At 45.9% G+C, this 25359-nt stretch overlaps 1 protein-coding gene across 2 annotated transcripts in view; it reads right to left on the reverse strand.

Annotated features, from left to right (window-relative positions):
- SYNPR (synaptoporin) overlaps positions 1-25359 on the reverse strand; it is a 112759-nt gene that overhangs the window by 25629 nt on the left and 61771 nt on the right. The window contains exons 1-2 of one of the 2 annotated variants that reach the window (XM_075095781.1): positions 20738-20977; positions 5583-5707 (exon numbers count right to left, since the gene is read on the reverse strand). In XM_075095781.1, the coding sequence (XP_074951882.1) occupies positions 5583-5707; positions 20738-20761 (149 nt within the window). In that variant the 5' untranslated portion in view covers positions 20762-20977. Of the gene's footprint in view, positions 1-5582; positions 5708-20737; positions 20978-25359 lie in introns of those variants that run through there. The other variant, XM_075095782.1, reaches the window with a different exon arrangement.

The raw sequence follows: 25359 nt of genomic DNA on the forward strand, positions 1-25359 counted from the left end.
AGCATTGCAGGCAACTAAAAGACCTTCTATTTATCAACAGCTCCTGGTCTCCCAGCCATAATAGCCATTTATAATCTCTTGTTTTCCAAAATGTTTTCCACTGAATTCTGAAGCAAGATTTACTACAAATGGATAATGAAAAAAAGAAGGCTAGTACACTCTGGCACAGAAATGCGCTAATATTAACAGAGGCTTTTTCCAAAGAAAGACAGTTGCAAAGCACAGTGTTAGCTTTTTCCTTAATTATCATCTGTAGCTTCTAAGTAGGCAATTTAGATCCGGCTGTCATATTTCAAATGAAAGACTAGCCTACCCATCGCATGCAGATGAGGCGTACGTTTTAAAGGGTGCTCAATGGGAATGTCTTTAGTCAAATGAGAGGCTTAGTGAGTGAATGAAAAGCTCCCATAAAATACAATTTCCTTTTCCTTCAGAAGCAGGAATTACTTTGAGACAGTTTTACTAGCACACTGGAAAGATACTAACAGATGATTTAAAATAAAATGGAGAACAACATTTGTTTTACTCACTGCTGGTATATAAAGATGTGCACAGACATATTCTTTCATCAGGCCCTCACATTAGCAGCACCAGGCAATCCCATGCTGTCCCACTAGTAACTATGGCTCAATTCTCCTAACACCTATGCACATACTTACCTTAACCATTGACTTAGGTGAGTATGTGTTTAAAATTTAATCATATGATCCTCTGGGCCAATATTTTCCAAGTAGCTTGCAGGATGACAGCCACAAGAAAAGACAACATATACTCCAAATGAATTCCCATGCAGCATTTAACTCGGGGATATCCTGTGTATGTAAGCTGGGCTAAAGCACCTCCAAAAGCTAACAGCAAAGATATTTTAGTTCAGGATCTGCCTCAAGACTTAACAGACAACACACTTATGGGACTGTATTGAAACGCTCCTCCCTTCCATTGCACTGCAGACCCCTGCAGCCCAACCCCTCCCTCCTAGTGCTCACCCCTACCACCGGCCCTGCGCAGCATCACCCTATAGCCAGGGTCTGAGTGAGGCATTCCTCCCTTGGTCAGGACAGGGATTTGCAGCAGTGAGGTAACCACAAAGCAGCGGGTGAGAGCAGATAACATCTCTGGCCGGCAGTGTGCTGCCTGTCTGTGCAGCACAGCATCATGAGAGCATTTCTGCTAAGCAAAGTTTCATCTACATCAGTAACTGAAGCCCAGACATTTCAGTGCAACTCTTCCAGTTACAAGAAAAACACTAAGCTTGTGACATGAACAATTATACAGCAAAAATCTTCTGTACAGACTTGGTAAGTCAAGCCTGACAACTGAGCTGGCAATCAAAAAAGTTTGCTTTTAGGAGGATTGGTTAAAAAGCACCTTAAAATAATGAATATCAGCAAATATGTGCATGGCAGGTATATTATTCAACCACTTACTATCAAAGTAAAACCAATGAACAGCAAAATGCATAATAAAAATGTCGCTGGAATCAGTAGAAAATAATAAACAAATAAATAGGACCTTCATCAGGACCCTTAGTACAGAAAAAATATTGCTTCAGGGCACTTGGATGAGTGACAAATCTGATCTGAAAGGGTGATGGACTGCAAGAACAACAAATAATTCCAAGATGCTGATTCCCCCCACCCCCACCCCACGCCTCAGAGGATCATTACTGGGGTGAGGGTCAAGCTGATGAACATCCTAATGCTTGCCAAATTTGCAACAGATACTGTTCCAAGCACAGATCCTAATGCTGAGAAAAACTGCTAGTGTGGAATCAGAGCAATTTTTTCCTTATATGAACTTGTAAAACTTTTGAAATACATATACAGGTATCCAGAAGAAAGATTGATTTGTGTTTTAAAGCATGAAAAAGTAAAGAAATCCTTTGTGATAAAACTAGAAGTGGGTAGAAAAAGGGAGAGAAAACTCCAGGTGTTTATTTGAAACGGCCTTATGAAGATCCACTTGGATGAGTCTGGCAGGGTATGTAGAAAAGCATGGCAGAGCTCCAGGAGACACTGCTGGTGGGTACTGGGGTTTGGACTACAGGTTGCTTTGCACCTGACAGGGTGACTACAGCGTCATGGATCTGGGTTACAGGAAGCTTAAATGAATCAGTGTAGTTGTACATGGGAAAAGCATCACCTTGTCTCCTATTCCAGGCGACACAGTGGAGCCAGATTTGGGTTCAATTACACAGCAGTGATGCTGGGGAGACTCCTCTGCAGTCACTGCACCCCAGTAGCACAAGCAGAGAGCAGAAGCCCCAACACGGGGTACCCCTCAGATGGGGAACAGCTCTGCCTCCCCACCCCCCTGCCACACAACAGCCCCGCACAGGTACCCACCCTGTGGGCTTTTCTCTGAAGCGACCACTTCTCCCAGCGGTGCATAAGCACCACTGCACCAGCTTACTCTGATCATCTCCTCTAGCAATTAATGTACTTATCTGTATTTCCTCACTTCTTCCTTTTCAAAGGGCATAATAATCGAGGTCCAGAATTAAACTGGAAACAGAATGTGATTCTGGCACAAATGAGAAGCAGCCACCTTGTGCAGCAGGTTTCTTTGGGTGCTCCACATTTTCCTGCTGCCAGAGTTACAATGGCAGTAAGATAATGCAAGAGCCAAGCACAACTATCATTTTACCATAACTTTAAACTAATATTATTTCTTGATTTTTTAACTGTACTCTTCAAAACTCCCTGTCTGCTGGAACTAAAGATTACTCTTGAATACATTTACATTGTTTGCTGGAAACTTTTGCAACTTGTAGGTTGCATCTGAGAAAAATTTCAGTAAGAGGGTATGGAGATACTCCTTGGTTTGCAGGAACATCTGGAACTACCTGCTGTGAAGTGCAATGCTTCTTCAATACATTCAGGGCTGGCCTGGGGCTACACGAATTACTGATTTGAAGTCAGCTCCTGGCAATCAGTATGTTTTAATCACACATCCCCAGACTCCAACAGCACTGGTTTTGCACTCCTGCATCCTCCCTTTCTTTATCTACTGTGATGGGCCCCAGAAGCACATGGTCACAAGTGAGATGTCCCCCTTTCAGTCTGGAAAACTCCTTCCCCATTCTGATCTTGCTTTAGTGGGAACATTTCAATCTCATTTCCAAAACATCCAAGTTGTTCTTGTTTTGCCAAGCTGTCCTGTTGAGCCTTACACTTTTGTTTTCTTGCTTAAAGGTCTTGACACTTACTCATCAACTAGCCAAGGTCTAGCACTTCAAATTCTAGGAGAAAACAAAACCTCAAACTCACAGCAACATGAAGGAAAGCAGCTGCTAGCAGAACTGCATGGCTTTCTTCATTTCAAGTCAAGCTCAGAAGGCAGTGCTCAGGTATTCAACTGCTTCGGTGTCATTGCTGACAGCCACAACAGCACTGCGGTGTCAGATGCTCAGCAGCATATCTCCTTCCACCTACACCTCCCCCAGCTGTCAGCCAATAATCAGAACACTGAAAGCATTTGAAAGGAAAATGCCATGTGAATATGGACTTATTCAGACCTGGATGCAAGGTAAGTGGTAGAAAATTCATCCTATCCACACAAAGCTTACATGTCCATGCAGGCGGATGAGCTTCAGGATTGGAGTCTTGATGAGGGGGCCTGACCTTAAAATGTGTCTGCTTCTTCCAAGAATATCAACTGCTCTAATATGAGATTTTACCTTTCCCAGCTAAGCTCACCTCCATTTTTAGAGCATCCCTCTCCAACCTGTCAAAGGAGCAATGGAGAAAAGTGGAAGGAACAAATGTATGAGGAAGTCATGGGAATATTTAGATAAACAGTAAAACTACAGCAAGTTCCACAAGTAGCGCCAGGCCAGATTTTCCAGGCACACATCTGCTACCCCACGTAGTCTGTACACATTTGGACACTTTCTGCGTGTGTCTCAGGTTTGCTTGCAGAGTTCCAAATTGCATAAAAATTTAGTATCTTCATGCTTCTCCCAAAGCACCAGCTGGCTAAGTGTCATCTCCTTTCTCACCTGCAAACTACAGGTATATTTCCACGATGTGGTCAGCCCTCCCACCGTACATGCCATACACCCAGTCTTCAGGTGCAGGCTCCTCCTGTGTGCCACTCCGCCCTGAGCACACCCAGCTGGGAGACACACAGACAGTTCAAGGGCCAGCTACAGCCTCAGCTGGATCTCTTCACAAATAAATCCTATTTTGCATCAACTTTCCAACACTCTGGAATGCTACAATTACTGTTTACAGTTTTCTAATAAGCAAGACTGTGGGAAATTGCAGATCCAGCCACATCCTTCTAAAAAGCAATGGTTGACATGCCTGGTGTAACTCCAGGAAATACTTGCTGGCTACTTCTCTCCGTTTTATTAACTTTCTACATAAAGTACTATTTTATAATCATGCAAATTTAAAGCACTCTACTGTAGGGTGTATTCTGTAATGAATGCTGAAGAGATGACCTATTTGGAAGTGAATCACATTACAAATTCACATAACTCAATTTTCAGGATCTCTCTCATGCATACTAAGCAGAAATGAAAGAAAATGCAGACAAGTTCCAGACAAAAAATAAACATTTGTAATACCAGAAAATGTGACTCTTTGGAGTAATAAATGTGTGTCAAGGAAGAACAACAGTTCAAGGAATCAAATTCAGTTTCCATGGTTTGGAAGATGCTATATTTTACAGCATGTTAAAGAAGTAGATGCCGTTACGTCTGGTCTGTGCATAGCAATCATAAGCAAAACAGCATGTGATTTCCCAAGGAAGCAAAATAATTTTAGAGTCACAGTGTACTGGGCCTGAGATTGGATTATGCATTCTTTTCTTAATCATCTCAATTCCTTAAAGAAATCACTTATACAGAAGTGAAAGGTTTCTAAGTGGACTTGACATCTTTAAAAACAGAACTGTGGATGTTCTCTTGAAGCAGGATCCTAAATGGCACGATTATTTTTATAAATATATTTATATATTTTAACATCACTACAGCTTTCAGACTTACATCCTAGGTCACTAGGTTCCAAGGTTTAAAGTATTCAGGCACTGAGATATGTAGACAGGTAATTAGTAGAATTTTCAAAAGCATTTCAAAATTATGGTTCAAACTTGTTTTGTCTTTTGTTTCCCCTTCCCCATGAAGTGGCTCTTCCAGGTCCTTGCTACTCCTGTGACTAGGGATCCTCCCTCATTTCCAGCTTAGTTAATGGCTACACAGTTAATGGCTACTTTATCTCCATTTTTCTTGGGCCAGTGGTTTTGTTCTTTTTCCTTCCTTTTGCCTGTCATTTTCCACCCCGAGCTGTCCAGGCCTTTACAGGGCTCTGTATGCCCACAACTGCTCTCTTCTCCTTTGCTGAGCTCCCATTCCTCAGCGGTTCCCGTGACCCCATCCACACCAGGTCTAGCCAAACTCATTCCTCCTGCACACCCAGAGCCTGAACAATACTGTGAGGAGAATTCAGGAGCCCCAGATTTGTGCTTAATCAAAAGCTGCTACAAATGATGGGAAACCCCACTGAAAATGGGCTTCGCATCAGCCCCCGAACACCTGCGTCCCTGCAAACAAACCGCCACGGACCAAACCGGGTTACCTGAAGGGGTAGGCAAAGTCTATGTCAATGTTGAGGTCACTCTCTGACTTGTTTGCACAGTCCACACTGAGGCGCAGTCCTCCAGAGTACCCACCGCATGTTGCAAATGCAAAGATTGCAAAAAGCTGTCAAAAACAAACAACATTTTTGTTTTATTTCATTTCGGCAACCACCACAAGCAGATCCGTGCAGCAGCACCAGCCCCCTCGGGTCAGGTTATCCATCACTCCGTACGCTCGAGGTGCTGCCATGCATTACTCCTGCACCCCTCCCAAAAGCCAATACAAACAAGTACAAAACGTGAAGCTCTGTTGCCGCAGACAGACACACCACCTTTTGCCTGTGCCAGGCAACTCGGCCCTCCCCTCCTGTCCTGAACCCCATCTGGGATTCACAACCCAGGCAGCTACTTCAATCACCCAACTGACAGGCAAGCTTGGACAAGGGAAGGATGAATATTGACTGGGCATAACGAGTCAGTCTTTACCCAAATAAAACACTGGCAGAAGTACTTTTCAGGAACAACCGGGAGCAGCAATAGTGGACCAAGACAGTTCATGTGGCCGCCATCCCATTATATAGCAAAACACAAAATCATGCTGTCCCTCTTCCATTTAACATATGACTTGGAAAAAAATACAATTAATTTTTTTATTATTTTTCCTAAATTACTACCGTAATCTGGGATGGACACAGAGGTGCAGTAAAGTGCCACTCAGCGAAACAGACAAAAAAAAAACCAAGAAGTAGGATAAGCTCAGGCAAACTGGACAGGAACAAAGAGCTTGTGTGGTTCTGATGCAAGCCTGTATCGGATCTTAATCTTCCAGGAGAAAACAGTGAAGGAGGGCGTGTGCAGGCCTGAGACACATCAGCATTTATATTTACATCAAAGGTTCAATCAGAGGAATTGGAATCAGGAAACGGTATCTTAAAACATTGTTGATGTAGGCTTCCTTGGAAGCCCCTAAGCAGAAGTGAGGACAGCTTATTCATGCAGTTGTAATTTAAATTAAAGGACGGGCTAGATCTTTTTGATTGTAGCACTATAGATCTGAAGTAACCCATCGGCTCTAACAGAGTTATTCCGAGATCTGCAGTGGGACAGATCTGGGAAGTGACAAGTAGACTCCTGATCCCAGTCACAATTAAATAAGCTAAAAGCCAGCGACACAGAGGAAACAAACTGTGCACACATGTGAAAAGAAAATGTGTACTAGGACACTGAAAAAATATACACCAAGCAAATATAATGGCAAAATAAAGGACTGAATGATTCAGTAAAAGCAATATGAAAAGATAATAAACAGAAAAAATAGACCTATCCTTGCTGCAGAAGGCTCTGCAAAACACACTGTTAATCAGAGTTCTCCCAGTTCGCAGCATGAGCAAGGCCAGATGTTTGAGCAGCCTTCTTGGACCTCAGCTTTGCATGTGCTTGCTTTTCCCAGACACTGCCAGGTTACAGGGGCGACTCCTGAGCACTGGGGTAGGGAAAGCCTCCCCAACTGCAAGGTGATGTGCTGAGCACAGAGAATAACAGGAGAGCAATGCAAGCCCCCACCCTGCTACTTGCTTCCAATGTGACCAGGGCGTATCACACTGCAACGGTATTTAGGTGCCCAATGACAAGGAAAGGTGATAAAAACTTTGATTGAATCAATTCTTCATGCTGAGCTTGCTGAAAAGAAAGAAGGCTGAACTTTACTGTGAATTGACTTGTTAAATCTGTGCCATGAAATAAATGTTTCTACTATAACTTTAGTTATGACTATAACTGAACAGTATTACTTCATCCTAAGTGAGACGCTTCCTCTGTAAATACAAGAAGTTTCTGCCCTTACATGTAACACAGCAATGAAAATCAGTATTAATCATCTCAGTTTAATTTGTAAGGCAATGTCAGAAAACAATATATTAAGGAGAACAGGATAGATTAGTGCTGACCTGCTTTCTGGCCTAATTAATGGAGTTGCAAATGCAAGTGTTTTGCAGATACACAGGGAGGCACAAAGATTAATGCAGTGATATATAAAGAGGGAACTGAAGCTGCGGTGCGAGACAGACCTGCCATAAAGGAAGAGCCATCACCTCTCAGCATGGGGACAAGCAGAGGAAAGACATGCAATTGAAATGCATCTCCTTTAATAAAGTATTGGAAATAAGCAACAATGTATACCACCATCTTTATTCACCAAGGCCATGGAGCCATGCCCAAAAACACAGCTCAGGCTGCTCCTTCTCAGAAGGGATCTCCTCCAGAGTTCCCAGTTTCTCCTCTCCCCTATTGAGAATATCTTTGACAGCGGACTCAGGCACCCGAAATCTCAGTCCCTCAGCCAGTTCAGATCTAGCCTTTACTCACTCTTTAGCCCCACATTCAGCTCTTAACCAGAGGCTTTTCAGATGCTTTCACTTGTTCAGCCTCCTTCCTCTCCTGCCTCAACCTACCAGGGCTGTGCACCAGTTTCCATCCTTAGTCAGCACAAGCTCTGCTGCAAGCACCCAGGCAGCACCCACAAGGCAGGTAGGAAAGGAAAAAGGACCCAGCTGGAGATTTTTATACTGAACTTCAGCAAGGCCTCAGCCAACCCGAGCTTGGCTCTCTGCCGTGGCTGAAGTAGAGGCTGCTAACGGCTGGGATTGCCCAGCTGCCAGTAACGCCCCGTCGGTCCCCACAGCTGTGTGCCAAGGCTATGCAGCACCTTTTGGAAGCATATTTGTTTTGCATTGCGGGAGAACAGGATGAGGGCTGTAAATCTCTAGTATTTCACTGGGGTATCTTGGCCAAGCAGCAGGTATAATTCTCCTCTTGACCAAGCAGCCTCTGTGTTTTCCTTTTTTTTTTCCCCCCAAGTTTTGCTTTTTTATGTTGTCAGTGGAGCGCCTGGTGCATTAAGCCAAGATTTACTTGTTGGTTTTTGTGCACGTTGTAATTCTGTTGCAGTTGCAGGAATGCTGTAAACACCACTGTATTTTATTATAGCAGGATTTGTGTAAATGGCAGTTGTAAACCCCATAATGGGAGCTTTATGGGCCAGATTCAATGAAACCTCCATCTGTGAGATAATTTTATTGAATCTGGCCTCTCTGAAATTGAAAAGTTTATGAAGAAAGGCAAAGCCTTTCCCTACGTTCCTATTTACTCTTTGCCTATAAATCCACACTCAGCTCTAGTCCCATCTGCAGTATGCATGCACATTGCTTTTCCCCTTCGTATTAGATAAACCTCCCCAGCACAGAGTTACCTCTGGTTATCACATGGCTGTTGCCTCTCAAAGCTCAGCCCTGACAGCCAGTACTGCGCCTGCCTTTCCCAGAGGAGCAGCAGCCGCGAGAAACATGGTGCCCTTGAGGCAACAAATCTTGCTGCTGTGGCCATGCTGGGCTGCTCCTGCCCGCTGGCATGGGAGCAGGGCAAAGCCCAGCCATCCTCTGCACACCCCGTCCCTCCTGCAACAGCGATGCAATGGGGAGGTTGGTGGCTTCGCCCCTGTCTGGAGCCTTGCGGGAAATGGAAAATGCCCATTCCCCAGCCTGAATCAGCAGTCCACGGTTGATGTGGGCTAACACCTCAAGCAAGCATCACACTGTTTGATGTGCACTGTTGAAGCACTTACCAATCCACCTGGTGAGGGCATAGACCAAAGGGAGGGAGAGGAAGAGGCATGGTTTGTGCTGCCTGGCATTGACCGGAGCAATGCGCATCTCCCATGTCCAGTTCAGCCTGGCTGGAAGATCACCCTTCTTCCACATGGTTTCAGACACATCTCTAATGAAGCAGCACATCTCTGAAGTTCGCAATGCCTTTCTGTATGGTGACTAACACCCCATCCTCTGCTCGAGTTATGGTGATATTCCCTCTATTAACTTGCAGCCTTGGCCTCCGCTATTGGTAAATTTTTGTAAGGAAGTCGGGTAAATCCCGTAGTCTAACTTAATCAACAGAAATTATATTTATTATGGTACTGTGCAATAATAAACAGCCTTCACTGTCAAACCAGATTTGCATGTTTTAAACATCAGTTGGCTCCTTAGCACATTGAGAAAAAATAGCAATATAATTTCCCGCAGAGCATGTGCTTCTCACACCAGCTCAGGGCAGACAAAGCTTCATCAGCTGATTTACGGGATCAGCTGGAAGACCTCCTTCTTCTGATGCCAGGCTTCAACGCAATGGCAATGGATCCTCTAATTCAGTATTCAGGAGCTGTTACTTATCCAGACTCCAGACTCAAGGCTGGTCCCCTTGTTTCCCCGCCCAGCTGTCCTCGGTGGTCGGGGGCTCAGGGCGTGGGATGCCCTGGGGGAGCTGAAGTCCCAGCTGTGCATTAGACAGTTGGCAGTGCCTCAGCCTGTGACCCCAGACATCACTCATCCCACTGCGGAAGGGAAAAATGGTTTGATTTCCCATTGCTTCTCTGTGCTTGGCTTTCCGACAACTCCTCTCAATGCCTGCTGAGCGACAGGCTCTATGTGTGCACCAGAAGAAGGCAGAAGGGTTCCTGACAAGGCGAATTAAAAGGCTTATGCAGAGCATGTTACAGCTAAAACATCCTGTTAGGAAGATAACACTGTCATTTAAAATTGATGAAACTTTTATATAAGCCACTTGCTTTTCCTGGGAGCACTTCTGCCCCGTGCAGCAGCCTTTGGCAGCTCGCTGGCTGATGAGATAGAGCTGTCCTGGAGATGCATCCCGAATCCCCCCCACCGCTGCAAAGGGGAGATCCTCGCTTCGCCTGAGGGCTCCTTGGCCACTTCTCCAGGACGGTGAGATCTTAAAAGGAAACCCTGTCCGTCTCGCCTGGAGTTAAGCTGTAGTGACTGAAGACACGCTGTGAGGGACACGTAACTCGCTATGTGGGTTGGTCTTCAACACTTTCACTGGGGGCTGAGGAAGGAAAATGGCAATGAACCTGCTGGGTGCTTTCCCCAGGAGGTCCCTCCTGGCCCCCCCACTCATGCCCTAACATTGGAAAGGCAAGGGGAACTCCTGACACTTTTAAAGAGCAACCTGAAATATTTGAAACGCCTACTCTTTTATTAGTCATTTTACACATTCAAAGTGTTTTACAAAGACCTAATTTTCTGGCATCATTTCTGGATGTAAGACTTCCCTTTCTTTGGATCTCCATAATAAAGAGACTGCAAAATGTTTGCCAAATGTTATATTGCTTTACACTTTCTGCCGCTCACCGTGGCTGACGGCGCATGTGAGAGTGGGGAGGGAGCACGCCGCTCCGAGGGCCCTGGAGACAGGTGCCCGCAGCCAGCATCGCTAACCCTGCAGAGTGTCTCATTAAACTGAGATTATTTATTTATAGAGCAGAACCAGTAACTGAACATTATTATTAAGACTGTAAAAGGATGATTCAAAGGCACTAAATGATTGTACAGGAAAACATTTACTGCAGAGCTGATGGCCCAAAATATGTCACCAGTGAAGGATTAGGAAGCACTCTCTCCTCCAGGTCCCTGCCTGTTTCTTTTTTAAAATCTGGCATTTTTCCTGCTCAAATCTGAGCTGCAGACTTCCTGGAATCACTTCTCCTACATACAAGCCTTTGTGCACTGGAGATTATCAGATTATTGACTTTGGGATTCCTAATTATATCAACTTGACTGGTTGATGAATTAGAGGTGGATAGCATCGCAGCCGACGCAATGCTGGGAGGGGTAGGCGATGACTAGCAGGAGTCATTTTCTTCCAACAGCTATACAGGGAGAAAGCTGCAATATATTCTGCTCCTACTGAGAAATAAACCCTAAAGCAATTGTTCACTAATTGCTGGGATTTAGTGTGCCCCCTTACAAATAAACAGCAGCATTGCAAAGAATAATCCTGTGCCTGCCCAGACCTGGTCTGCATGGAGGAGAAAGCCCAGGGATGAGGGAACATCATGGAGTTTGGGGCTTGAAGAACCACATGTGCCCGGTCTGGGGAACACTGTATGTCTGCCCAGACATCGACCCCCAGCAGTGCCTCAGTTGTAGCACACTGCTGAAAGACCACTCAGGCGCCTGTCCCGCACCAGGAGGCACTTGCAGACCACGGGCACTGCCAGGATGTGGTGGCAGCTGGGAAAGGGCTTTTGGTGTCACCATGCTGGAGATGGGGATGTACAACCTGTCCAGATCTCACACAAAGCACCTCATAGCTTGCACCTGGCTATCAAACTTAAAGTTTCCAATGTCTCCTGAAAGGGGAATGGAAATGTGGCTGCAGTTGTGCTGAAGGAAAATTTTTGCATCAACAATTTTGTATGGCTTTACGTTGAGCTAAGCGAATGAGGCCCTTTCTTATGCACGCTGTGTGGCCGGGATGGTGAGACCCGCCTGGAGGAGACCAACTTCGAAACGTCCCCACTTGGCTGGGGACTTCGCCAGGGTGTTTGCAGCAGCAAACCTCTGTTTTGGATTTTAGGGCACCCCACAGAGAGCAGCCCTCAATGCCACCAGCTGGACAGAAAGACCTGACCCCACAGTGGGCAGGAACCCTGCAGCATCCTCTGTTTAAAGCACAGCATTTCATTTAATGTTTTGCATTTTTTAAAGAAAAAAAATACTTAATTTGTTTCTTAATGGAAAGATTTATGGAACTGAAATTGGGGTATTTTTAGTGAGTAAAGATCATGTTATAATAATTTGGTTCTACAATACTTTAATCCCAAGGAGACAATTTTCTCTCTTTTTCTTCGAAGAAAACTGTTATCTTTTTTATTCATCTTTCATTGATTATTCTAGAAATCCCATTTAGATCCACCACATAATGGCATGGTAGTCTTTTCTCATTATATTTTAATAGAATAAAACACAACTGTATATGAGAGGATTAGATAGCCATTCATTGAGGTAAAGAACATTGTTCCTCCAGATGGCCAGACAGAATCTGTGTAATGCCTTTCCTATTTATTCAGTTCAAAATGTAATGCAAGCTGATGAGATGTGTTTCATCCAGTATTTAATGGGTCAGCCATAAAGTTGAAAGCTAATGCTAACATTGGCAGCATGCATGGAAGAGTTAACAAGCAGAAAATAGAGACATATTTAGCGCATCCCTTCTTGGACTCAGTGAAATGAAAAGTTGTCAGAGACAAAGCTACTTACACAAGTGGGGCAGAGATGCTAAGCTCTTCCAGCCCCTCTAACAATTTGTCAAAGGTTTGAGATAATTGAAGACATTTACAAGGACCTGAAGGGGTTTTTTTTATTTATTGTACAAATTGCTTTCTGCACATGGACATTGACAGATTGGCAACAGGTCTTCTATGAAACAAAATACACTGATACTTGCTGCAAGCAGATTGAAGAGTACCTGGGGTAATTACTGGGTGCACAGTGCTTCATTCGGGATGTATCACAGAGTGATGGTTTCACTGCCTTTACAGCCTGCAGACCTTTCTTTTCCCCAGCTGTAGAGCAGTCTGGAAGCTACAGCTCTTCCTCTGCAGTCTCTACAACTCCACATTTGTACCCTCTTCTTTTAAGGAGGTGGGAGCCCAAGTTGGACAGATTTGTTTAGATTTGTACATATGATCCCTGAATAACTCATGTTGTGACATATATCATTTCAGCAGAGACATGCGCTCCTTTTTGGGCCTGAATACTTTTCCAGTCCTAGACTGCTAGCAAAAAAGACAACCGTGGCGGCCTCTACCAGGATCCACATTGCAACAGTGCCCAGAGCGTCGCGAGTGCCAGCCCAGGAGAACAGCCACCCCCAGCCTGGGTCCCCTCCCTTTTGCTCGTGCCAGCCATCCCGCCGTGTGCCCACATCATCTCATGAGCTGCTTTGGCATCAATCACCTATGACCACCAGAGTCGAAAAGCAAGGAAAGCCATGCTCAGGTAAAGGAGAGGTTTTCTCACAGATAATCTTAATTCTTATTTTATTAACAGGTAAGGTTCAGCAACCCAGCACACACTCAGGTTCATGCATAAATGTAATTCCGTTCCTGCTCCTCTTGAAAATACAGATTTTGTGCAGGCTTAACAAGCTGATTATATGGGATTTATTGTGTAACAAGTGTAAACATTTAATTATAAAATAAAAAAGGTTGGACGGTTGCTCATTTCCTTGCTCACTTGGTGGGTTTAAAAGCATCTGGATTTAAAATGGCCCACGATAAATGTATACAGAGCATGATCCAAGTTATTACTAAGTAGGATTTACTCCCTCTAATGAACACAGGAATTTACATTATGGCTGACTGACATCTACACACAGGAAGCACTCTGAGAAGGGAAAGTGCCCCCAAACGTAATGTTGCTAAACCCCTGATGTCAATACAGCCTCAGGGGCTCAATAACAACCAAGACTACACCATACCTCCTCCGACGCCGCATTGAATGGCAGGGGACTGCAAAACCAGGTTGCAAAAGCAGTGTTGTGCACGATGCACACACCGTGTGCCCTGGGCTGGGTCAAGGCACCTCTCCCACCTGCAGAGCCAACCCCATCCCCAGCTCTCCCAGCATCCCCATCAGGCAGCACTGGGCAGGTCGAAGCCGCTGGCAGCACCACCTGATGACTGCTGCAATTGCTTTGTTATCTAATTTGCGTCTTTGTTCTTTCCATTAGCTTCAGCTCCTCTTTCCCAGCACTACCTGGTAGACCCGGGCTCCAGCGGAGCATTTTCCTGCTCTGATGACAGATACGCACAGCAGAAGCAAGAGGTGGGAGCATTTCTCTGACCAGAAAATGCTCTGACAGCTCCGTCCCCGCAGCGTGGCACAGCATGGGGGCTGCAACAAAACCCTCCCCATGTCAGCACCGACCGAAAATGATAATTACAGGAAAGGCTCCTGTCCTTCAGTCACACTGTATTATTTATGACCTAATGATCGCCCATTGACTAGCAGGGATTATACGTTCGTTAAGATGATTCTGGGTGAATGAAAGGGCATTAACCTCATTATTATCACATCCGTGCTCATCAGAGGCCATTAGTAGCTTCCTTGCAGCTTCCTGCACTGCTGTGTAGCTATCTGGTGTCATCTGCTGCCTCTCCACACGCCCGCCCCACACGCATGCATGCCTGCATTCGGCTCTGTCTCCTTTCTGAAGCAGATTGAAGGAAATGGGTGAAAATTATTTCACTTGGGAAGGAATCCTGAAAACCCTTGGGATTAATAATCTGGCTCAACAGATTTTCCCGTGAGGATTTAAGAGTGCTTTCAAATTGCTAAGCACTGGGACCTCCAATCCTTCTTCCACGCCCAGCAGCACTCTTTCAGACAACGTCTGGCCATTTTTAACCTTTATTTCAGCCCCACAACACCTGTACAAGCAGGACCACTGGCAAACAAAGCTCTGCTTTTGGAAAAGCATGGCTGGTTTTCTAGGCAGTATGTCTGCAAAGCCCTGCAGGGACCACCCAGCCCTGGCCACAGAAGTCCATTAGGGGTGTGCTTCATTAATCCAACCATCACAGATGTCCCATTCTTGCTCCAGACCCAGCCTCGCCATGGCACCTTTGACAATGGAGGATGGCTTGAGCCTTCTGTACTGGAGCTCTGCCCAGTGTCCTGTGCAGGTGGGACCCAAACGTGGGACCCGTTGGCTCATCTCAAACCAGTTTTGGATGGAAAATTCCACTGGAGTTGGCTCCAACCTAGGCACCCGCCTCTGTGCAAAAGGCTGGAAGAAGAATTTGCTCCTGGCTAACTATCAGCCCACATGGTAAAAATAATTTCCTTTCTAATAATTAAAATGATGGGCTATAAATGAATGTTTGCCTTGCTGAGCTCTGGGAATTCACAGGGAACATTTTGAGCAAGAAACATTTTTAAAATTAAAACCTCCCTTTCCTCTTCTTTTCCACCACTCCTTGTGTACTCTGTCCCCAGAGATGGCATTGCTCTCCTTCCCCACACTTAATCATAAGAAGCAATACCTAAACATGAACATTTTTAGGAAATGCTAATAACAGTGTCCTTAAACTGAAATAAAAAAAATATTCCTTATCTCACTAGCTTTTGACATGCTTCATCTGGACAGCTTAAGCTGTTCTTTTTCCTGTACATCATCCCTCTTACTGTGCTCCTCCACAACTCTTGCCTATCTCCTTCTTTTTTTGCCCTTTCATTCACATTCCCTGAAATCTGCAGCCATACCTGCTTCTAAACACACAAAAAGATAACAAAAAAACCTTGGCAAAAACCTTGTCTAATGTTATTCATTTCCTTCATGGTTCAAAATACTTAATTCTGAAATAACCAGGCATCCTTTTCTCTCTCTCAACTGCTAGTAGCTGCTGGCCATCTTCTGTGCCACTTCACAATGTACTTCAAATCCTCCCAGACCCCAGAATAAAGCAAGCACTTGTACAAAACCAATAATGCATCAATATGTTTTTGGCTGTTGCAATCTTTGTATCTGCACTGCTGGAGATGATTATCTAGCTTTTTTTTATCTGTAGATTCAGGCCTGTGGAATAAAACCATGTCCAATAAAATAAGGGAGCAAAGAAAACACAAGCAGAATGAAAAAAGCAATTGAACACGCTATAAATTGAGAATCAGGTGAAAGCTAATTATGGACACACTCACTAGAAAGATGAGGACACAGTGAGGGAGACAGACTTATTAATTATTTGTGTTATGGTAGCACTTAGAAGCCCCAATCCTTTATCTGGGACTATCTGTGCTATACATGGCAAACACTTGAATATATCTTTGGGTAATTGCACACAGTTTTAAGGAAAATGTGCAAATGCTCTGTTCTTTCTCCTTCAGCAGTTTCTGGTTTGTTAATGCTGTTAAAGGAGACTGAGTTCACCATCAGTCTCATTCTGAGCAGCTCACGGGATGGTCTTGTGGGTCAAAGAACAAATAATTCAGCATGAGGGCACCCTCCACTCATAGCTGGATTGGGCAAACCACAGCAAGCCCCCCAAAGTGGGCTTGAGATACATCCATCGCCAGCCCCGTACCCTGGCGTGGGGGACAGACAGCTCACCATTGCCAGCAGGGACGTTTCATCCTCATTGACTCTGTGCAAGTTTGATTGCTTTTCTAATTAAGATACATTTTATGGTAATCTACCAAGCCCCTTAGACTAAATCACTCACTTAATCTGTTGTTAGTGCCCATATGTTTACAGCTTTCCAGCCTGCTGCAGCATATTTGCTTTGCCACGGCGCCAAGGAAGTTTAGTGACAGATGAGCCGCTGCGCAGCCATTCAGGTGGCGCAGAGCCCTTCCACCCAGACAGCCTGTGCACAGCATGGACGGACGGACGGACAGCACCAGCACCCGGCGGTTTGGAGGGGAAAGGCACAGCACTGCAGATACGGCACCCCATGCTGATCACCTGTCTCTTCCTCTGTCTCTGCAGAAGGGCCCAGCACATCCTTCTCATTTTCCTTTCTTTCTTTTTTTTTTTTCTTTTTTTTTTTTTTCCTCAAAATAAGAGGTTGTACATGACAGGAGAGGAAGGCTGGAGTTTCACAGTATTGCCATGTCTCCAGCCCCAGAGCTCACTTACCAAGGAGTTTCACTGCAGGTTCAAGGGCTCTGAACAGCCTTTCAGGTGAAGGGCAACCATCACATTTGCGAACTAAGGATAGGTAGAGTCAGACCCTCCATCTGCACTGGACACCGAATTAAACAAAAACAGAGCAAGCAGTCCACAGTTCTGCTGCCGTTGTCTCTGCAAGCCCAGGCAGAAGTGTGTCCCCCCAGCCCCAACCTTGCCTGCAGCCCAGGCACACTGATGGGCCCCTTCCAAATTCTTCAGGGCTGGCACTATGCCACCGCATGCCCTGGCAAGGAGCTAAATCTCTCCTTCGGGCTCACCTGGGCTCTCTAGCAATGCTGCATCCTGCCTATGGACATGCATGTGCTGTGCTGGCAGGCAGTAGCTTCATCTCTTCGTCTTACATCAGGCTGCCCACGCTGGCATTAGATGAAGAGGCAGGGGTGCACTGAATTGGGATGTGCCATCCCCAGTCCTCAGCTCTCTTCATGCCCTCACACACGCCTGCATCCCGTGGTGGTACCTGCACAGACAGAGCTCAGGCAGGGACCTGGGGACCCCAGCTCAGACTAGCTGGGCTGAGCCCTCAGCCCACCACACACAAATGCGTTGTATTTATGAGGGTGTACCATGCTACTGTTTGAAACGACTTGTGCTCAGCTTGCTGCGGGATAGAGAGCCCAAAGGCAGAATCAGGAAAGACCAAACTCTAGGTCAAGTTGCCATCTGCCATAATATGTACAGGGAAACATTCGCTGAAAAAAAATGGTCATATAATTGTACAGGAACTCCTAATCAAGAGTGACATGAAGGATAAAACACCACCTGCCATCACCAGCAGTGACAGGCAGCTGCTATCCAATATCAACACGTATACCTTTCCCCCTGTGGAGCCCCTATTGATCTGAACAAGATTAACAGAGGTGAGGAAAGTACTCATTAAGTCTTCCAAGGACTTGGCTAAAAAAAGAGTATCTGGCATTCAAGAGGAGCCAGATATTTAAGAAATCAATTTTTAAAGAGTTTAAGGAATTTTTCTAGGAACTGTTTGAGCTGCTAGAGGAGCAGCCAAGGAGACAGATCTCAAAGGAAAAGAAGTTCCCGAGGATCCAGACACGCCTAAAATAATGCTTCAAACTCCTTTCAAACCCTGATGCACCTGCTAGGAAGGGACAGCAACTCCTCCATCCCACTGGCACAAATCTCACATCTTCAGCCCTGGAGCTTGTGAAGCAAGCCCTGAGGTCACCTTGCAGAGAGGATGTCACGCTTGTGGGGAGGTGATGGGGGCTGCTCCAAGGCCCGAGAGGCCCGTGGTGGCTGGGGTTGCTGGACTGGGGAGAAGCCACCCCCAGACCTGCTACCAAGTACCTGGAGATGAAGGAGCACCACATATTGCAAAGCTAGGACAGGCAAAAGGCAACAAATGGAAAACGATGAAGACTGACGACTTTTGTATGCACAACATGAGGAGCAGGGCAAGCTCTCCTGTTCCCCTGAGTCTGTCTCAGCTGTATCCTGTAGAGATGGCATGTAGGGCTGAGGGGATCATTTCTGCTCAGCCACAAGCTCCTCCGCCAAGGAAAAGTCTTGCAGTAATGGACTTAACCACATTATTCACTTTGTGCCTTACACTCCCTTGGCTGCTGGCAACCTGCCTTCAGGGACAGGGGTGAGACCTGCCCCCTGCCTTCCTGCAGTCAGACCAACCATCCCTGGCCACTTTTCCTGCTTCAAAGCTATTAAGATGAACTGAACCAGATTCTTAACAAACCGCAGCATGCCGAGCTTTTAGGGCAGTCTGGCACCCCTGCTATGATGAGTTACATGGCACAGAAACCCCAGGCCTGTAGTTTTGCAGGGTAGGAAGCAGCAATCATGCTCCTCAGCTCATGCTATCCAGCCCCTTCCCCTCCAGGGTTACTCAAATGTGCACTTTGACCATCATCCTTCTGCTCACCTGGAGGACACTGCACTGAGCCAGACACCAAGGCTCAGCAAAGTAGAAATGCTTAGTGCTGTCCTCAAGCAAGAAGGATTATACCTAGAAAGTGTGTGATGTGCACTGCTCAGACACCCATGTTCTCCACACCTGAGGAGTTAAACTGTAAAAAAGACAATTATTGTTATGTACCATGTTCTCTGACACTGTGCCGAGCACATACATTCAAGTTATGCAGCTGGTATAAATATATATGGTCCTTATGAAACAGCAGTCATGCAAATACCAAAAAGCCACTGAACCGAGTGCCTGCTACCTACACTCCTGGGAAGGAAGCAGAACCGAGCTCATGGACTTGCCAGTGCAATGCCCTGTGCCCAGCTGGCTGCCCATCGGGTGCTGCAGCTGCAGCACCAGCTCCTGCCCGGCCAGGGCTTGGGCAGCCACAGCACAGAGCCCAGCAGAGCTCCTGAGCCCACTGTGGGGGGGCACACCACAAAATAGTCCCATCAGCCCCTCCTCAGGCAAGGGCAACTATTCTGTTTTGAAAAAAACAAAATGACTAAGCAGTTATTGCCAATTTGAAATTCCTCTCTGGAAGAGTTTAGCTTGGACTGGCAGACACAACATCCTTACCTTCTTCTGTGGGTTTAATAAACCCAGTCACAGTCTTCTAACATCTTATTAAAGTACACTTTATATGTCTATTAGCATACCCTGGTATCATGAGAGTAGGCAGATTATCCTGGGTGTAATATGTTGATTTTCTAAGCAGGTATTTACTCCAGCATGTTCTCACAGCAGCTCCAGCTTGTGCTACAGCTGGAGTTTTTAAAGACTTCTGCAACACCAAAGAGATAGACTCCCATGAATATGATGCAAGTATGAAAGAATCAAAGTGCCGATAAATAAGTTAATATAGAGCTGCAAATTCAAGTATTTATTATGCAGTCTAAAAGTATTACAGCTATACATTTTGTGTTCCTCAGCCGCACTATTACAATCACTGTCTTGTACTGCCTGGAAAGCACACCAGGAGCTATGCCGCGGGGAGATAAATAACTGCACCTCGCTATTATTTACAGGTAACAAAGAGGTCTCCAAGTTAGCTGAGATCGCTGACGAATGAAGCTGCTGAGCTGTACAAAGCAGAGGCAAGGAGCAAAAGTCAGAGCAACAGTCTATCAACCTGTATTAATGATGTTACACTCTGAAAAAGAGGCTGTTTTCTTAATTACTTTAAAGATTTTCTTTATTTCATTACTACATTTTGATGAGGAGCATGTTGCTGCCAACGTGCCATACTTTAGATTGATCTTTCTAAGGCAACATGCAGTCGGATATTCATACTTCAGCTTGATCAATATTAAATAGATCTTGCTGATTCTTTTTATATCAAATATTGCTGCATTAATTTTGAGGCATCCTTTATTTAAAATGCCAGAATGAACATAATAAATCAGAATTCCTCTTCCCTTTAATCCTCACTCTCCATGTTTCAGCTGTAAAATGAAGTGCAAAACAAGTTTTCAAAGCAGGCACCCCCCTCAGCAAAGCAAAATACAAACCAAAAATATTTCAGCGTATTGAAAAACCATGGAACAGTTGGGCTCAGCATGAGAGTAGAAAGAAACCAAACCTAAAAACAATTTTGTGGGCTCATGATTCTCGTAAAGCCCCGCTTCTCCCCCAAACAGTACATTTACAGAAATAGAGAAGCATATAACTTACCGGAGCAAATATCACCATACACATTTACAAAAGGATTTATAATCCAACTTGTGTCTCCTGAAATAAAGCAAGGTTTGTCTCATACTAAAAATAAAGGCTCCCAAAAGCTTCTCACAGGAGAGAGAGAGAGAGAGGGAGGGAGGGAGGGAGGGAGGGAGGGAAGGAGGGAGGGAGGGAGGGAGGGAGAGGGAGCAAGCGAGCGCTAGCTCCTTGCCTCGCTTTTTATGAAGCAAATAAGGAGAGCAAGAAAATCAATGCCGAGAGAAAGTGAGATGATATACCAATCAGGCAGCAGCCTCAGCCTTATTTGCAGAGGGATGGCAAAACGCTCATATTATTAGACAATGACTACACACAGCCTAAGTGGAGAAAGCAAGTACTTTCCCCTCGGTGAGAAGCTGATTGCTTTGTTGTGGTGCAGATACCACCACAGCAGGCTGAGATGCAACCCCTTCCTCCCCACCGCTAATGCAGCATCACTTTATTCTTTGTGCGTGCTCTATAGGAAAGGAACAGTTCACAGATCTGGGCTAAAGTTGTACTAAGCTTAAAAAGCCTCCAAACCTCTGGCACTTACAGACTGTCATCGGGGCAGCGCGTCTTTGTTGCTGGGTTTGGGGGCTTTTTGGACTCTGTTATATTTTCAGAGCATTTCAGGAATCTGTCCTGCAGCTACAGCAAGGAGCCCATCCTGAAAGGGGAAAAGACCTCTCAGTTCCCCCATACTTTAATGTGCACTGAGTTCCCCCTGTGCTCACACAGGACCAGACCTCCAAAGCATCTCCCTGGAACTTGAGCTTTTGCCCCTTTTTGTGTATCAGACAAAACCTATGGGAATCCCATGGGTGCCCTTGTGCCAAAAGGGAAAACTTCTGGGTTATTAACCCACTCAAACAAAACTTTTGCTGTGCCCCTGTCTATGTTGGAAGAAGGTAGGAGGAGGTAAGCTCATTGCCTCCAACATGCAGGCACATGCTTGCAGGTAGGACACATTGGTGGCAAATGCACACCACTTCTTTCGACAGATGCCACATTTGCTCTCCCTGCCAGCAGCTGTACAAAGACAGAAACCCCAGGCTCTGCCACAGCAAACCTCCTCACGAGAAGGGTTTAAGGCTAGTCCCGTGCCTCCGCTCTGCGTTCAGGACATCAGCGCGTTAAGAGGATCCACAGATCCCTTTCTGCAAGGCGCCCGGCTGTGCGCTTACCCTGTGAGCCTCCGTCATCACCAGCCCATCGCCCCAGCGCCGTTTGGTGTAACTGAGACTGTGAATCACGCTTTACACTATTTATTTATCAGCCCTGGGTTTATCACTGTTTTGCCCTCTTTCCTACACACTGCATCAAATATTTTCAAATACTTGTGACTTAACAGATGAGACGCAAGGTGAACTTCTTCTTTTATTTGGAGACAGAAGTTACATGCTGGTATACAGAAACACCTGCTGGGTGACAACAGCTCTCTACGCAGCAAAATTGGAGCACAATTGCTTTTCTCCAGCATCTTGGGATTTACGCTGTGCAAGAAGAGTTGGAATTCACTGGGAAAATCCTGAAGACAAAACCAAGGAGACTGAATTAATCTGATAATTCAGTCTCTCTGTTCAGTGCTTGCACTTGTAGCACAATCCAGGCACAGAGGAGATTCCAGCAGCCCTTTATGAGCGCTGAACCTCCAGGCCCCTTTCCCACGAGCAGGAGCCGCGCTGCCACGCTGACAGATGTCACCGCTGACGGTGCGGCTCCTCATTTCCAACAGGTACAGCCTGATGCCAGCTGATGCTGTAATGAGGAAACATTGTGGTGCTGAGACAGTTCTCCAGGCTGAAGCACTGCTCTGCTGCTCGGTGCATTTGAACACACATGAAAGCATTTGCCAGCTATTGTGCATACTGCCCGAGTCCCAACCACAAAGATTAAACAACTCACCACCTTTGGTCTGCAGAGCTGGGCAGCATTTGTCTCCCACTGCACCACGAGCAGCCCTTTGATGCCTTATCCACGCGGGAACTGCACTCTGCAGCCACGCTCAGACCACACAGGCTGCAGTAGTGTTTTGGCATTTGCCTGGTTTGCATTGGCCAACACACGTTCCTCCTCGAGGACAGGGCTCACGCGTCGCAGTCCTCCTCCCTTACCATCTCTGGAAAAGACAGACCAGCCCAGACAAGGCATGGAGGCGGTTTTGTAGGAATAACGCAGACCCAAAAGGGAACACGAATAAAAAGCCAGCCATGGGCAAAGGTGACTGAGGACCACACAAAACTTACCATCCACTGCATCAGCACAAGGGGTGATGCTGGCTCTCCCACACCCCTGGGAGAGCTCTTTGCCAGTCTGTGGGCACCTGGGTTGCTCCCACACGTTGGCAGAGGATGGCAGGAGAATGCTCAGCCTGCCTGAGCTCCCCAGCTGAGACATCTCATTGCTCGTGGCCTTTTTCATTGCATTCAGCTCTCCAGCTGGCACCGAAACATGCTGTATCTCATGGTGACCAGCTTCTTGCTGCAAGGTGTGACAGTAAGTGAAATGCAAACACCTCTCATTTTCATTTTCCAGTGAGATAATTTTATTTTCCCTTCCCACAGCTACACAACTGCTGTTACTTAAACTCACTAAAGTCTTCTGAAAACTTTGGAAAACATCCACTAAAACAGTTTTGCAGAGGTGCCTCTGGGAGTTGCTGTGTCTTAGCCCTCCAAATCAAGTGCCCACTTGGGCACCTGCGCGAGATGCCGGGTTGCAGGACGCAGTTTTAGCTAAAGCATGATGTGTTGCAGCAGGTGATGACCCATCTTGTCATACAGCTCCTTCAAACAATGCTGCAAAACAGACTCCACAGCATAAGGAGATCAAAGCCTGCTTTTTTTCCAAACCAGTAACGTGCCACAAATTCTGTGGATCGGGTCTAATACTGCTGAAAGCAGATGTGTCAGCGTTTGCTGACAAGGCAAAACAGTTGTCGGGCTGCGGCGGACCCTGCAGCACTGCAGGCTGGTGCTTTCTTCAGGTTTATTAGATTCCTTTGCAAAAATTCATCTGAAATTCTAGACGGGACACTTGGTACCACCAAGCAAAAACAGCTGCTGTCAATGCCAGCACAGTTATGCCATGCCTCTCTCTGTGCTGTATCACAGCTTTCTGCTTTTGATTTTTAAGTTGGTAGTTTCAAAGCAGACTGAAAAGCTTCATGAGATTTAAGCCCCAAACTCCTTTAGATACTACTGAAAAGCTGTACACATCCAGCAGATTTCCACCAGCTTTGCTACATCACTCGAGGGCCTAAAGAGATTTAATCCCCTGCCTGTTCACGGCCAACGTAGCTAAAAGGGATGTAGCAACACCAGTAATGATAAGGTCTGCAGCCTGAGGAGAGCCTTCCCTGCCCTGGGTACAGCAGTAGTGATGGCAGCATCTGCAAAAGGACAGCATGAGATGGGGCTGCCCTTCTCTCAGCTCCCCACCATGCTTTGCATCTCTTCCCACAGCCTGCTACAGGGTACCTAAAGCCCACATGGTGGGAGCCCAAAAGCACCAGTTGCACATAGACCGTCTCATTGCTGATGCTTTACTCTTAGCATATTTGCTCATATTACACTGGGAGCCCTGTTTATGCTTGCATATGTGCATCTGGTTTTATAGATGCCTGCAAAATCACACATGGCATGGTGGAGATGAAGTTTTATTTGTCCTGCCATGGAGGACCTGAGCTGGAGTTCCTTCAGCATCACAGTCCTCAGCTCCACCCGAGGCTGCATCGCACCCACACTCACCCTGGGCAGGCTAAGGTAGGGGCAGGCAGCACCACCATGGGCCCTTTGCACCATGCCACTACATCTGTGCCCGCTTCACATTTAGTAATATCAGAGCCTCCATCGCACCTGTGCTGTAGCGAAAATATCAATCAAGGCAGCAGTGGCTGTGTGAGCAGACGGGAGCCTGGCAGAGGGGCTGCAGCCCTGGCTAAAAAAGAGGGGAGTCAGCCAACCTGGAGATACTGCTGCAAAGAACCCACCAGTCCAGGAAGTATTAAGATGGGGTGCCTGTTTGCCAACAAAGATCTCCACGTTTCCCTCTCAATCTTTATTTAAATTTGGGAAGACAGAAAATTAACGAAGTCTGAGATATATAACTGAAAACCATTTGTTTTTCTTGTGGAAATGGAGCGTTTCCTAATGAACTTCCCCTCCCCCTGTGCCGTTCAGCTCTGGATGCAAATATTGCTGCGAGTTTATCAATCTGCGGCTTGTTTCACGCAGTTTGCAATGCTAATGAGTAAACCAATTTTGACATATTATGTAAGCCAGTTTTTGAAACAGAGATTCTTGGCAGGCCAAATGTAAACACAGACACCCTCTTGCATCCAATTTAAATGAGCATGTTGCTGAAAGCACTAGGGGCTTGATTCTGTTGACTTATTCCTGATTTACTCCAGTGGGAAGAAGGGAAGGAAAAAAAAAACCACAACAAAAAAAGCCACCCCTCAATTCAATCACTAGTGCAGCAGCAATTTGCAAAATGGATTTAATTTTGTAACAAGGAAATGTGCTGGAATAAGCTAATGCAGGGTGGTGACTCGGGCACTGTATGAGCATCACCACAGCACACAACTGGGAGCACAC

This window comes from Phalacrocorax aristotelis, chromosome 6 (genome assembly GCF_949628215.1).
Source record: "Phalacrocorax aristotelis chromosome 6, bGulAri2.1, whole genome shotgun sequence".
NCBI lineage: Eukaryota > Metazoa > Chordata > Aves > Suliformes > Phalacrocoracidae > Phalacrocorax > Phalacrocorax aristotelis.